This window comes from Indicator indicator, chromosome 8, assembly GCF_027791375.1.
Source record: "Indicator indicator isolate 239-I01 chromosome 8, UM_Iind_1.1, whole genome shotgun sequence".
Classification (NCBI taxonomy): Eukaryota; Metazoa; Chordata; class Aves; order Piciformes; family Indicatoridae; genus Indicator; species Indicator indicator.
In genome coordinates this window covers 37,418,907-37,435,167 of record NC_072017.1, presented here as the reverse complement: position 1 = coordinate 37,435,167, position 16,261 = coordinate 37,418,907, and the positions used below count along the sequence as shown (strand labels likewise).

The 16,261-nt window shown below is 40.8% G+C and overlaps 1 protein-coding gene across 1 annotated transcript in view; it reads right to left on the bottom strand.

Annotated features, from left to right (window-relative positions):
• The window catches only part of EGF (epidermal growth factor), a 65,238-nt gene that overhangs the window by 25,208 nt on the left and 23,769 nt on the right, over positions 1–16,261 (bottom strand). The window contains exons 7-14 of the mRNA XM_054383097.1: positions 15,513–15,638; positions 14,344–14,466; positions 11,419–11,541; positions 9,988–10,113; positions 8,379–8,515; positions 6,327–6,475; positions 4,131–4,235; positions 1,255–1,478 (exon numbers count right to left, since the gene is read on the bottom strand). Of these exons, the coding sequence (XP_054239072.1) occupies positions 1,255–1,478; positions 4,131–4,235; positions 6,327–6,475; positions 8,379–8,515; positions 9,988–10,113; positions 11,419–11,541; positions 14,344–14,466; positions 15,513–15,638 (1,113 nt within the window). The remainder of the gene's footprint in view (positions 1–1,254; positions 1,479–4,130; positions 4,236–6,326; positions 6,476–8,378; positions 8,516–9,987; positions 10,114–11,418; positions 11,542–14,343; positions 14,467–15,512; positions 15,639–16,261) is intronic.

Genomic DNA, 16,261 nt, shown 5'->3' with positions numbered 1-16,261 from the left:
TCTCACTAACAGCATTAGGAAAACATCAGGATACCAAGTTTCTCTGCCTCTTTAAATTTGTACCCCTACAGCTCTGTGCTTCACTTCTTTCACTTCTTTCCATAAGGTGCTGATGTTCTTTTTCTCCTACTTCCAACCAGCCATATTACTGCTCCAAGCCTACTTCCTTTCCTGTGCCCTGTGTTTCTCCAGCACCTATAACTCTCCTCTGTTTTTGACACACAAAACACTGCCTGAAAACTTTCAACAGGCTTCAAGATCCTCCTTTGTAGACCAGTCACAAGGTGAATCATACAGCAGAATATACGCAGCAGGGGAAAAGACAGGAATGCTGGGAAGTCACTCTGCTCAGGGCTTTTGATGAACTGGAAAGCACTTCTCCCTCAAAACCTCACTCTGCTCAGTATCAAACAAGTGGGAGAGCATCTGGCTTAGGAGATGAACACAAGCCTTCTCAAAGCACAGACTAGGGCAGCAGCTGTTCAACAGAGTAACCATGAGGTCTTTACCCATGGCAGACGTGGTATTGAGCCAAGAGTCCTCATTCTGCCCATGTTTTGTATGCATATCTACAAAGTGATGCTCAGAGAGATTGGCAATTGTCCTCTCCAGACACTAATTTTCCACATAAAAGATCCTCAAACATGTGGTTCCCTTTATGTGTGGTAGAACATCAGATCCTCATTGCTGATACTTCTGTTCTTCTGCTCCAGAGCAACACATTTACATGTCAAACAAAGAAATCTCAGCCATGACAACTACCAGCATATTGCATAAATAATTTTTCCATTCAGGATCTACTACATATTTAGAATCATCCTAGTGTCAACACTGTGCAGATGCAGGTTTGCTGCTCAAGGACCCTAATGGTCAACATTAATTCTCTTCCAGCTTATGAGTTATAGTGAGTTATAGTGATATAAACTGGAAGAGAATCAGTGGTGTAATAAATATAGCAAAACCTGAATTACACTAAGCAGCCATGCATGGGAAAAAGAAGCCACATTTTAAACTTTTCCCTTCTCTTCATTGTTCTGTGAAGCCAGAGAAGTTCTCTGTACAATGATAAATGTCTGGTTAGTAAAAGCAGGGAGCGTTAGCAGAGTGTCCTTTTGCTACGGTGAATAAACAGAAGTCGACTGGGTAACAGCGAGCGATGCCATTAACCTCAGCACAGGCTTGCACAGGGTATACAGCACAGCCATACGCACACTGACAAGCAGCAGTAGGTAGTTATCAACCCCAAGGCCTCACCTACATCATTCTGTGCAAGAATTCGACGACCAGAGCCATCCAGATTTGCGCTCTCAACCACCGACTGCTTAGCATCACACCAGTACACCTTGTTGGCCAAGTAGTCCAGAGCTATTCCGCTGGGCTGCAGCAGGCCAGTGCTGGCTATAACCCGGCGATGGATGCCTTCTAACGACGAGCTGTCGATCCGAGGATTCACCCCCATGTCAGCCCAGAATAATCTCCTTTAGAAAACAAAAAGCGTGCAGGAAGTCAGTAACCAAGTATTTCTCCTGCTCTCCGTGGAGCTCTTTCAAAGCAGAAAGATCAGATCAGAGCAATACAAGCCTGAGGTACATGAGGAAAAGTGCACACCTCAAGCAAATATATTGGCTGCTGATCTTTTCACATGCTCCATAAGATTCCAGGTGATTGCACTGGGACTTATGCAGAATCCCTGCTCTGTCAATTGGCACAGAACCCTGGAATAAACAACTCCCATATATACTAACTGCTGTCTCTTCATAGCTCCTTTTTGCAATTTCATGTGACTGCTGATAGCACTTTAGCAAACCCAAATAGCAGACAATGTATTTGCCAGCCCTTTGGCTAAAGAAGGCTGCACGAACAGGAACAAAATTACCCACCAACCATGGAAAGCAAGGGAGAGTCCTTAGCTTGCTATGCTTTAACAAAATAAGCCTGTATCTGGTTTTAAACTGGAGCAAGGTAGATTTAGGTTGGACTTCAGGAGGAAGTTCTTCACAATGAGAGTATTGAAATATTAGAACAGGTTGCCCAGAGAGGTGGTTGAGGCTCTGTCCCTGAAGATGTGGAAGATCAGACTTGATGTGGCCCTGGGCAGCCTAATCTATTTGGAGGTGTCCCTGCTCACTGCAAGGGCGCTGGTCAGGTTGTCTCTCTAGGAGTCCTACACATTCCTCATTGGGTGGGGAACAAAGCTGGTGAAGGGTCTAGAGAACAAGTCTGGTGAGGACCAGCTGAGGGAACTGGGGTTTAGTCTGGGGAAAAGGAGGGGAGACCCTCTCACTCTTTACAAATTCCAAAAGGAGCTTGGACCCAGATATGGCTGGGTCTCTTCTCCCTAGTAACTAGCAATTGGACAACAGGAAATGGTCTCAAGCTGTGCCAGGAGAGGTTTGGATTGGATATTAGAAAAAAAATATATACTGGAAGAGCCTGGTCAAGCATTGGAACAGAGTGCCCAGGGAGGTGGTTGAATCCCCCGTCCTTGGAGGTGTTCAAAAACCATGTAAACATGGCACTTTGGGACAGGGTTTAGCAGGCATGATGGTGTTGGGTTGATTGTTGCACTCTATGATCTTAGAGGTCTTTTGCAACGTTAATGATTCCATGATTCTATGCATGTGTACCTGTTTTCATTGAAGAGGTGGTGCTAGATAGCAGCTCAAAAAGAGGGGGTACTCAAGACCACAAATTCCCAGGCATCAGCTGGCCCTGTTAGGTTTACTGAAATAACCCTCACATTGACTTAGCTTTACTTACATGAGAAGTTGTAGCCAGTTCTGGGGTCAGTACTGTCAAGAGCCTTAATAGAGTCTCAGACCTCTCTGTGACTACAGTTATGGGCATTGTTATCATGTCTCTTCCTCCTTTTGCTCTTAACTTTCTAATAAGGGAAGTTTTACTCATGTTCCCCTTTCCCTTTCCCCTTGTAGTCTTTACTTCCACCAATAAATCTTCCTAAAAGTTATCCTGCACAATGTCTCCATTGTGTTCAACCTCTACTGAAAGTTTCTTTCGGATCTTTCATGTCCAGGGTGAAGCTAGCAGACCATCCTCCCCAACTCAGTTTCACACCTTCATTCATCAATACTTAGTTATAGCAGGATAAATAAAATCAATAGATTTTAAAACCATCCTCCCACAGGCACATTGCCTGAAATACATGAGGCTTTGCCATTGATTAAAATGGCCACAATTTCATCAAGAGTTTACACATACAGAACTCCTGTGATCACCTGAGCACTAAACAAGATACAAGGTGAATTTAAATCAACAAATCTCCACAACAGCAAATTTGGTTTAGGTTCTTCAGAAATTGAAACATGGCCAGAAAGATCATAGAATGGCTTGGGTTGGAAGGGACATTAGAGATCATCTAATCCAACCATCCCCATGGGCAGGGATGGATGTCAGTTAGGCTTAGCTGATCAAGGCCTCGTTCAACCTGGCCTTAAACCCCTCCAAGGAGAAGGCATCCACAACCTTCCTCCTCTTCTCCTATCTCTGGAAACCCTTGTGAAAAGTTCCTCTCCATCCTTCCTGTAGTGAAGTGTTGGTTAGAAGTGACAACCTTCTCCACACTAATACATATGAAATCATCAAAGTTTGTAGTGTGGTGCTTACAACTGTCAGGGTGACTTCAGTAGCTCATGCTTTTCCATGTGAGCACAAGGGAAAACGTTTTCACTGTAAGGGTGATGAAACACTGGAATAGGCTGCCAGAGAGGCTGTGGAGTCTCCTTCTGTGGAGATATTCAAAACCTGCCTGGGCACCTTCCTGTGTGACCTACTCTAGGTGATTCTGCTCTGGGAGGGGTTGGACTAGATGATCTTTTGAGGTCCCTTCCAACCCCTAATGTTCTATGATTCTGTGATGCTTTTCTTCAGCTTAAAAACTGCATGCAGTGTCGTTAATGCTCCTGAAGTTTTGGCAAATCCATATCAGAAATGAACACATCTCAACTCACAGAAGGATCCCGGCAACAGAACACTGCAGTTCACACTTCTGCAGCGCAATGGCTATCCTGAGACTGATGCACTTTTTGACTGCCCAAAGGCAAGGCTGACATGCTCATCTTTAAAAAGCCTCCCCAGGCATTACAAAATTAACCACGTTTATCACTCCTTACTTAGCAAATGGGTGAATGGCAATCCCTCGGGGCTGGGAGATATCCTCCCAGATGATCATTTTTCTCTGCATTCCATCCAGGTTGCTTCCTTCAATGCATGCCTTCCTGTAACACACACAGAGCACTGTTAGGTCCTCCCTGCTATCTTTTAAAAATACTTTCTCAGGCAGAACACACTAAGTTTTTGCACTGATTCAGTCTAGCACAAAACCAATAAATAACTTTACAATGACAAGAAATAATTCTGGTAATGTGGGATGTCTAGTTGTGTTATCAACAAGTAATTCATGTTATCTCCTCTAGAGCATGATGATAGAATACCTGCTGCTCCACAGGAGATATGAAGTTCTCCTTTTTTGGGCAAATAACGAGTTGGAAGTATGATAACTAATACATAACTGTTAGCTTTAAGGGGAGTCAGGAGGGAAAAAAGCTCCTAACTCAGTGGCATTATCAAATGTATAAGGATTTATTTTATTTTATTTTTTAAATAGTACTTTTACATAGCATTTTTCAAACAGAAATCACCATGCATTTGACATACTGTATCTATCTGACAGGAAAGAATGAAGCTAAGATCCTTATGATCATAAATCTATGACAGAGTCATGTATAGAATCTGCACTGCCAATCTCCTAACCACTTTTCCAGAAAACTGTACTTATTGCTACAAACTTCACTTTGCCAGATAAATATCAGCCTCTACCTGAAAGCAAGCCTACAGCTTTTCATGCCTATCTGAACCTGCAAAGAAAGGCCAGGCAAAGTTGGAAAAAGAAATCAATTTGTGCAGCTTTGGACTATAAACAGGTAAATGCAGTGAGCAAGAAGGAGGAAGCAGATGCAAATTCACAGCTACACCCTTGGCTCTTGTCTTACAAAGGGGAGCACCATGATTTCCCATTTCACATGAGACACTGGTATGCTGGTACAGGAACCCAATCATGTAGATGAGATGGTACCTACCAGTGAGGAGACAGACTAGCAGCATATTTGAAAGGGAGATGGAGGGTGATCTGGACATTCAAAACCACTGTTGGTTTGATTCATAAATTATGGCTTGTATTGAAGTATCGAGGGCATGAGTTCTGAGTTCCCCATTTCACAAAGGACAGGGAACTGCTTCAGAGAGTACAGGAAAAAACTACAAAGATGATCAGGGAACTAGAACACCTCTCATGAAGAAAGGCTGAGGGACTTGGGGCTTTTTAGACTGGAGAAGAGAAGACTGAGGGTGGGGGTCAGGAGGATGGGGTCAGGGGTTTTTTTCAGTGGTGCCTAATAACAGGACAAGAAGCATGAACCTGAACACAGGAAGTTCCACCTAAACATGAGCAGGAACTTTCTTACTTTGAGGGTGGCAGAGCACTGGGACAGACTGCCCAGAGAAGCTGTGGAGTCTCCTTCTCCAGGATCATTCAAAGCCTGTCTGGAGGCTGTCCTGTGCAACCTGCTCTGAGTGAACCCACTCTGACAGGGGTTTTTTACTAGAAAATTTCCAGAGGACCCTTCTAACCTCTACTATTTGTGACCATTCTTAAGGGGTATTCATTACATGTTCTGATCTGACATTGTCTTTTCACCACAGGTCACTTTTGTTTCTCTCTGCACATAATGTTAGGCATCAGATGAAATGTGAAGTCACATTATCTGCCAGTGCTCATTCCTCTTTTATCAGAGATGATTGACAAAGACCCTCCATTAGCTTAAAGGGGCATGATTCCAGTTGTCAACAACATTCTGACTCTGCCCAAGATGTACTCAGTTCAGTAATACTCATTATTTATATATATATAAATGTGTATATATATATATGTACACACAGAGATATACCTATATATACAGACATACAGTGTATATCTTTAAGTACAAGTGCATACACATATATTCCCATGCACATGTGCACATAAATATATGCATATAGGTATCACATGCTTCAAATTCCTTGCAACTGAGTCCAAACCCTTGCTTCTTGGAAAGACAAAGATAAAAATACAATAGCAGACTCGAAGTGAACTTCCAGCATCTCAGTTTTAAAGAACCTTCCAACTGTGTATACTTGAGATTACAGTAGCCAAACAGAATGCAAAGCCTGCCTGTATTTAGAGTGATATCTCAGCTATTTCTGTATCACCAGTCATTTATTCCAAATATTTTATGGCATGCTCCAACATAGATGCCCTGTGGAACATGTACCCTCTGTCTGTCCAGTACAATTTACGGTTAATCCAGTCCACAGCAAGGCCTTCGGCTATGTCTATAGCTTCATGAATAACTTTTTCACGATGTGAGCCATCCAGATTAGCTCGTTCTATCCATTTCAGGGCAGTGTGGGCAAAATAAATCTGTGGAGAAATAATAGATGAGATGTTATTAGTTCCCTTCTCACTTTCTGCTCTATTTCCCTTGTCTTATAGATCCACTGCTAAAATAACTTTTTCCATCTTGAAGTTCCCTGAATTGCTCGTTAACCAAAAGCTGCAGAGGTAACCTGTGATCCCTGATCAAGGAAAAAGACACTTAGCCTTCAACCAGGATGACTTCTACAGGCAGCTTGTGCTTAGCTGTAAATCCTGGTTGCCCTATATACAGCCTTCTGAATATCCTGTGGTTGTGTTTCAGCAAGCAGTTACCTCACATGAAGCATAGCTGAGGAAGCAAAAGTAAGAGCAGGCAAAAAGAAGCGTGTTAACATTTGGCTGGCAGCTCATTTTTAAAAGGGGGAAGTGAGGAGAAGAGTGTAGTAGTGTGCCTGTGCGTGTCTGTGTGTGTCTGTGTCAAGGAGGTGGGAAGGGAAAAGGAGTTAGAGAATTTGCTTCTATTTTTTCCTTCTTTCAGCCTGTGCTTATCTTGATTTTTTTACCAAGTATCTGTTCTGTAAGGCTCTAATATATCTGAAACCGGCTTCCTAGTTTTGGGTCAAAATAAAAGTTCTCTGCTGGTGAGGACAGTAGGTTTGTGTTTTCCAAGGATGAAGAGAAAGAAAAGTCTCATATTTGGTATCCAAAGGGAGCCAAACACTGTATGGCAAAAGGGTATGCAAAGCAATGCAGAAGCTTTCTTTGCAAGTGGTCACAACAAAGCAAACACCTTTGTTTTAAAGCTAACCATGGGGCTGAACAAAGCAGGAGGGATGCCCCCAGCAACAGACCAGCTAATTCAGTTACCACAGGAGCACAAAGCAGTGCTGAGCTAATTCATCTTGGACCTCAGCTCTGTGCCAGCAGGACCAGACCGCTACAGCCCTGCACATCACCCCACCTTGGCTCTGCTACCTCCACCCCAGTGCAGCGGAAGAAGAGCACGCTCCCAGTGTCACTGGGGAAGCTGATTTATGCTGGGCACAGCACAGGACAACTGCTGACTCCCTATTTCAGGAGCAAGTGGCAATGTTCCAGCAGGGCCTGAAACAGTCCTCCCTTAACACGGATCTGGTAACATTCACATGTGTTTAGCTGTGTCCATCCAGGCTTTGAGATGTTTCCAGCAACTTAACTGAGCTGCTCATCAGCTTTCACTGCACCATCCATTATCTTTTTATACCACTTTACAGTGTAAATAAGTCTCCCCATGGGAAAAAATAACTATCTGCCGCAGAAGGGTTATCAAAGCACAGCTGAACTCCTTTTCCACTCTGCAGACAAGGAGTAGGACACTGGAAGTGGCCTCAAACAACGTTTTATGCAGAAAAGATTCCCATTTCCAACAGCAATATCTTGTAACATGAGGAATACATTTTTGTAAGAGCCACAAACCCAGTGATCATTCAGCAGTTTAGTTCAATACAGTCAGAATACAGGAATTAATTCTTGTGAAGATTACTCCTAGCAGTGATGACTGGATGTAGCTCCACAGGAAAAAACGAAAGTGTTGCTTTTACAGCTACATGGTGAAAAAAGCACAACGTGTTTCCTGAAAACAGTGCTGAAATCTGAAGAGAGAAAACTAACAATCACACAAAAATTCTTTGTATTTGCAGTTATACCTAAAGTGACTTTAGAAATCCCATTTCTCTGTGAACTAGCCATGTCAATGTACAAAGCACACTGAACTGGTAACTAAAGGATGAAACTCAGTGTTCAACTAGTGTCTTCATCCTATACCAGTTGTACTCCTGGACAGGCAAGAGAACAACGAGCAGCACAACATGTAATCTGGATCACTGACAGCAGAAAGGTTAAGGCACATGAAAGCCCAATCCCTTTGTCCTTGCAACACTTCAAAATCCTCTGGTTTTTAATGCCTTACCTTATTTTCCACCGGGTCAGAGTCCAGCGCTAAGACTGTTCCCATCTGCCAGTCAAGTAAACTTGCATAATCTGTTCCATCAAAACCGATCTGGCGGATATCTTGGCCATTTGCAAACAACAAGAACGGCTTAGGACCTGTGGATGAAAATTTGCACACATGTTAATTACACCAGGTTCAAAGTCATCTCCAGACTGCATTACTGCCCAGCTAATGTTTTAACCGCTAACCATAGAAGGCAAGAAGGAACAGAAGCACAAAGAAATGAAGGCACTTGTTCTACATTCCACTTGCCTCAGAAAGGAAAACTAAACATGAATATAGGTTTTCAGCATCAGTGCCTTGCTCAAGGTTAGCCTCAAAATATGTGATAAAGGCAGCCACAAGCCTTGCTGTGTTTCACTCTGGTTCACTTAACCTCAAGACAATATTCCCTCTTCATTTCATAGCATCACCATAAGTGCCAGAACACTTGACTTTTGCACATTTTGCCTGTCACAGTGAAAGCAAGAAAAATCCTGTCTTCAAAAAAAACAAGGCTTTTCCTTTATTCCTAAAATAAACCACAAGCTTCTCCTACCTCCCCTCTCTCAAGCAATTGCTGATACCTTGCTGTTCATCAGGATCTGTCCTTTTCTCAAACATACACATCAATTGCCTGGGCTTCCTGGGGCCAGTGAAGAAGAAATATCATCCTAGGAAAGTCCTTCAATAGATGATTCCTTGCCCTGTTCTCCAAATGTAGATGTTTCAACCTCCTATCTGTAACACTGGGCAGAAACTACACCCACGTGGTAGTTTTAGACTATGCCTTTCAAATTTTTCACAGATCTTGAGCAGAAAGCAGTAAAAATGTAAATAAATCACTATTGGGTGTAAAAAGGAAAATAATTATTGTTCTAAACAATTCTGTTGGAGAAATATCTCCCATAAGATTTGGTTCCCAAAACAATTTCACTCTCTTCTCACTCCTTCACTCTGGGAGATACTAACTGGCTTTATTGACTTTGACTGCATTGCTTTTATTTTGGCTAATATCTCTGCTTCTCTCTCTCATTGCTTTTGTTCAAGGGGGCAAGGGGGAGGCAGGGAGAGAGAAGCTGTTGCAGCTGCCCTGGTCTTTGTCCAGGAGGGTCCTAGTGCTGCTTGTTAATTGTAAGTACCTGTAAATACTGTATATTTGTACATATTCATTGCATTCCATTGTAGACTGTAGATTTGCTTGTATATACAGCTTTCATTTGCTTCTACTGAGCTGGTCTAGCAAAATTAATGTTGGGGGTAATTTTCAACCCACCACAACCCACAATTATATGAAGGCACAAAAACTTGACTACTACAGGCAGAACTCTGCAGTACAGGAGCCCAGAATGAAGTGCAGAAGGTGGGTAACAGACCAGATATTCTCTGAGGGAGACTGAACCATACATACTGGTGGTAGTTTTGGTGTGTTTACTAAATAGGTTATTTTCCAAACAATTCCAAGTTTGACAAAATAATTTTAAAATAGTGAAAAAAATTGCATTCCAGTTATGCAATTAGCTTTAAAGGACTCTAAAATATTTTTGCTTTTATTAGCAGAAATAAACAGGCATACCAAGATACCAACCTATAGCTGAGCAGTGCTTTCTGTCTCGCTGAAGCTTATATCCAGGAAAACAAGCACATTCCCAGGAGGATGGACTTAAAGAAGAACATATCTGACTACAGCCACCATTGTCTGGAGATGTACAACCTTAAACAGAATATTTGAGACATTTAACTTTGCCATTATAAGAAAAACAAAAATAAAAACAAAACCAATAACCAAATGTATGAGAATGCTTCACTCTGCTTAAGATTTCTGCAGTGCAAAGCATCTCAGTCACTGATAGATCCACTGGAAGGTCTCCTGATGAAAGCAGAAGTCTAGTGAAGTGAAAGCAAATTAGTAGTAAAGTCTTTCAGAGCTTTTCCTGAAAATTCACAACCCAAGATGAGGCCTTAAGCAACCTGATCTAGCAGGAGTTGTTCCTGTCCATGACAGGGGTTGGAGCTAGGTGGTCTTTAGGGTCCCTTCCAACACAAACCATTCTATGATTGTTAAGATGGGAAGGTGATGGGGTGGGGTATATGAAGAGGGTTTCCATTTGTTTGTTGTTTCAGAGAACTCTTTCTCCTTTGTAGATCTCATCCCATCTACAACAAAGTAGCAAATTTTATCAGATTTTGCTCTCCGTATAAAGAAACAGGAAATTAATGCCATTTTCTCCCCAGTAGTTCATTAGGCTAGGATGGTGAATTAATACTTTTTAATACAACGAACCAAGACTTCATACAAAGAGAAACCATTCTTGGGGCTGTACAGTGGTTGTAGCTTCAACGTCGACCTGAGCTTACTCAGTGGAGTGTACCTAGCAAAACAGTAACGCTGACTAAATCTACACAATATGTAAATGGGGTAAAGGGGAAGGGGATTTTTCAAGGTGTAAGGCTGGCAGGAATGGAGCTATCTTGATTGCTAAAATTGAAAAGATTTGAGAGATACAGTCCCCTGAATCTGGAAAGCTTGCTGGACTGGGGAATGACAGATTAGTGGGTGTAACAGCTTCAAATATTCTGACTGCAAAAAATTCCATCTGTGGGTAATGAGAGGAAATTGCTTTAAGTTAAAGTGAATCTGAATCTGAGTTGCATAATGCCAATAATCTTCAGTTTTCACCCAAGTTCTAATTTTGTACCTTTATTTCCACTCGAACATAAATTTTAAATGTCTCCTGCAACATGCATCTGGGAGATGCCTTGATCTGTGCTGACAACAAAAGAATTTGGTCTGCAAACCCAGGATGTTGCTGCTAAAAAACATCTATTAAAAAATGAAGATGAAGATCGCTCTTCTCAGCTTTCAAAGTGTCTGACATTCCATTGCCTCCTATCTTATACAATCATGACAAGATTGTACTGTGCAAAATGAGTGAAAAATGCCTTCGTTCACTTCTGGCTCTTAGTGCCAGGAATAAGCATTTTGGCAGTCACTACAGCTTCAAAAAAAGTTACTTACCCGTGCATGCTTTGCCATCCATTTTGAGTATAGATCCCTCAGGACAAAAGCAAACAGGCCCTTTAGATGTTTGAAGGCAACCATGGCTACATTCAGTGTCATTCCTTGTACAGAAAACTAACTCTACAATAATTTAAGAAGGAAAGAAAAAAACAATTAAATTACGATAGATTTTTACTACTTTGCACAAAAGACATGTTAACACTTTCTTAAAAAGCCAAAAAAAGGTAAAACAAAACAAAACAAAAACAAAAATTAAAATGTGATATTAAGATTACAACACTTCTGTGGTCTTTCTGAGGTTTATTTCTAAGGTTTGTAGAGTTAGATAACTGTTGGACTTGATGATCTTAAAGGCCTTTTCCAATCAAAACAATTCCATGATTTTATGCTTTGGTTTGCTTTGCTTTCTTTTTTTCCTTCCTACAATTTTTTCCCCCACTCTCTCCTAATTATAATGAGCATGAAAGCCAAAATTCTTGGGTCTTGAAAACCATTATACTGATAAGCTTTAAATTTTCCAAAATTATATTAAGATGTGTTACCAAAATAGAAATAATTTAGAGAACTTTCTTTTCTTGAAATGCAAAAAAAAAATATATCAGGTTTGGAAAGCTACAAGGAAGTGGTACTAAAAGCATAAGTATAAAACACAAAAGGAATGAGGAAAAACTGGTTAGAAGAAAACTCAATGAAAACAGGAGATCAACCTTCCAGAAGTAAAGCTATGCTCATTAGTGACATGTGGGAGCAAAACCATCTGAGGTCCTGGCAATAGCTTTCCTTTATTTTCTAACTATTGGAGCGTCAACATTTTTGGTAGTATTTCTTTAATGCAATTTCACAGGATATGCTTCTTCCACTTTCTGTACTGCAGTGCTGCATTTCTTGAGGTCAGTTCTTGTGTTATAGGGCAACATCCACTGGGTGATTTGAACTAATGTAAGTTTCCCACAGCTGCCATTTTTTAAAATGGCTTAAATGGAGCATAGCTGTTGCAAATGTTCCTTCTCCAGGGCAACTATGCCCTGGACTGGATTGTTCTAACTCCTTAAGCACAGAGCTGGTCTTGTGTTTCTTTCTGACCAGAGCTGGCAGCTTTAGTCAAAAGAGTTTAGTAAATGACTTGGACCACAAAGTATCAAAACATCTGGTCAGCATGTGGATTTCTCACCTTGCATCTCTCTTTCTCAGGTTGTGTAGTTGGTGACATATCTGCCTTGTGCTGCAGTACTTAAGGAGTTACACTGTCCATGCTGCATCCCTAGCCTGTGTTAGAAAAATGTTATTTTCTATCTAATTTGAGCCACTCAAAACTCAGTCTCATAGTTCAAGCTAGTTATCCAGAGTAGAACTGAGCTGCACAGTTCCTAACTGTTGTTTTGGACAAAAAAAAAAAAAAAAAGGATATCTAAAAGGATATCCCACCTCCAAGAGTCTCTGCCTGCAGGTCTGCCATAGGTTTTCTGTCACATCTGGCTGCCTTGTGCAGCTGTTGCACACACCCTGGACCTCTACATTTGGGTCAATGGAACCTGATCCTTGTTCCCTCTTAATAGGGTGGGAGAAGTGTATCTTGGAGGTCTAAAATAGATATAGACTGACTGCTAGAGTCTGTTAGAGTCTAGAGCTACATTTATTTGCTGATAGTGATATTTACCATACCCTAGGTCTTGATCCTGCCATGATCTAGACTGAACTGGATAAGACTCATTGGTGTGTAATGGCACATCTACTTGAGGCATATACCAATGCTTTATTTCCATGGAAACAAGTGGAAAGATCTTTGTGCCTAAGTTTCACTTCATTATGAAATATAAAAGTGACTGGGAATATCCTAAAAATTTTAATTCAGTTCACACTTTATGTTCCAGACTTATTTTGGAAAGGCTCTGTTCATTTGCAGGCTGACTATACACAGTGCTGCATAAAGACAAACGAATCCTTTCACCCCTGACTCCTAGTTTGGCTAACTTATGGTTCTTGAAGCTTACTGGCAGGCCTTCATCTTTTTTCCCTCCACTTCTCTTTATTCCCTGCACTTAGTTTATTCACCTTTATTCAGCTTCAGAGAGTTTCCTGATGCACATACTTATGTCACATGAGTACACGGGTATATATCTATGTTGTATGGGTCACAGAGCACTGGAACAGGCTGCCCAGGGAGATTGTGGAATCTCCTTCTCTGGAGACTTTCAAGACCCATCTGGATGTGTTCCTCTGTGACCTGTGCTAAATACTATGGTCCTGCTCTTGCAGGGGGGTTAGACTTGATGATCTTTGAAGGTCCCTTCCAACCCCTAACATCCCATGATCCTATCCTATGATCCCATGGCTAAGTTCTCTCAAGCACACTTATTATACACAATTTAACTGATACATAAAAAAAAAAAAAAAACCAACATATTTGCAGCAGATCCCCAGGAAAATAATTTTATGAATACTTCCATGTGTCTTATTTGTTGTGAACAGATGCACGTTAATTTCATGTTATTCATGTCATGCACAATAGCGATGCTAAAAAGAAAGAAAAAGAAAAAGATGATGCTCATTCAGCAACTGCAAATTCTTCTGCAGGATAGAGTGAGCCGGATTCAGAGACCACATTTCAAAAGCTGTAACTGCTTATCCATCTGGACTGTGCCACAGAGCCTCATCTGAGCAGAGGTCTCTCTGGAGACGTGATGCTCTGAGATTTTTTTTTTTTGCTCCTGAAGAGGCTCACACTTGATTACTCACGTGTAACTCACACTTCCTTAAACATGACATCTGAGTTTGGTTCACTCAGTTTAAGCTGATCCTAGTTACATAATGAGGGATTGGAAGCAAGCAATGCAATGCACAAAACTTTTCAGCAATTCCAGCATTAAACCAGGACTCTCTCCAACGTGATACTCAAAGCATTTGTGCCTTACTGCTGCTTACCATGGCAGGTTTTCCTATCAGGCAGCAGAGCAAAACCTCTTGGGCAGGTGCAGTAATAGGAACCAGGGATGTTCACACAGCCCAAAGTACAGCCATGATTCCAGAAGCCACATTCATTGATATCTGCCAAAAGAAGGACTTGCTGTGTTAAAGTGTCAACCACCAGTGTCAGGGCATGAGATGAATGAAACAAATTAACAGTTCCCAAGAAACACCTCTTTTTCCCATTCACTTGAAAGAAATATATTTTCCCTAATAAATTACAAAACAAACAAACCACCCAAAACACCCAAACACAACAACAAAAACACAAGAAGTTTGCAGATCTTACTCAAACAAGCTTTTAAAACCTTCTAGTGAAACTACCCAGGGTGTGTGTCCAGCATAGGTGCCTGGAGAACATCTGGAATTGTGCCTTCCCATATGGATTCCAGTGTCAGTTAAATCTTAGTCACCAAAAAAAAAAAAAAAATTCCCTATCTTTGGATAAAAATTCTTGTAACAAAATTCTATTCCAACATGACTTCAGTAAAATCCCCAAAACACAGAAGTGGTATAGAAGCTGGCATTCAGAAACCAATCCTGGTGAATGTCCTGAATCCTGGATGGCTGCTGCTGCTCAGGCAGGTCTGGAAATCTTGTAGGCTAGGAGTTTTGATGCCTTTAAGTCTTTTCAAATCTGGTCATGTAGTAAAACAATGCTTCTCAAAGTGATATGTTAACTACTATTATTAGCAATGTTAGATTTTTATTGAAACAGTCCAGATTAAAACATTTAGAAGCTTGTTAAGAATATGTATATTTTTTTGAAAGTGGGACTTACAGGGTTTTTCAATGTTTCACCTATGGTAACACATCTGTTTATTTTTTTTTTTTAATTTAAAAGTTAAATAAGCACTCATGAGCATGTCTCCTTATCTAATGCTCCTCTAACTGTTCAGGCAAGGACCAAAATTTCTCTTAAGAATAGCATTTTCACTGGTCTCCTTATAGATTATTTCAGAACCTGGAAGGGCACAAAACTGAAATGGCATAATGGAAATGGAATTTCACTGAAATGGAATTTATGGCCTCAGAGTATTTCTTCATAGTAGAGATATAAGAAAGTAAAAGAACAGAAAAAGTTTTTCATGTGATGGAACAAAGCTGAGGGGACATTCAAGTATTACCTTCACAGAACTGTTTATTTCGACTTAAAATAAAGCCACTTGAACATTTAAGCTGAAGAGACTTCCAGTCTGGCCTGCAGATTCTTCTTCTGCAATTGTCTTTGTTCAGATCATAGACTCCCCGTTCTGGAAGAACAAACGTCATACAAATGTCATCCAGTTCTTACCATATCAACACACAAGGAAAAACTGTCTTGAACAAAGATACTCAGGGATGTGCTGTCTTCTCAACCCAAGAAAGCTCTTTTTAATTGAAAATTACTTTTCTTTTTTAATTGGTAAAATTAGGCCAAAAAGTCACTGTAAAAATTATAGCTGGCTTCATAAGCCACCAGTCCTGCTAAGTATTAATTTTTACTAGGGCCTATAAAACACTCAAAAAGAAGAAGGTGACAGAGAAAGAGAGCGAGCATACATTCAAAAAGGGATAGAAGAGAGTTTTAAAAAGAGAGAGAGTACACAAAGACTGGAAATGATTAGCAGAAAGCAGTGCTCAGGTGTCACATTATTTAGCAAAAAAACACCCCAGCTGGACAGAATAAAAAGACCATAAGTTTCATTTGGACAAGGACAATTACTATAGTCTAGAGAGTCTTTGTCATGGAGTGAATCCTCCTTTCTGACTATGAGAAATACAATCTTGAACTCAGATTTAACTCAGATATACTCAAAATATCTTCAAAGGAGGCAGAAATAAAAGTACCCAGTAGATCCCCAGAAGCCTTCCTGCTTGTCCTGTTTCACAGAAA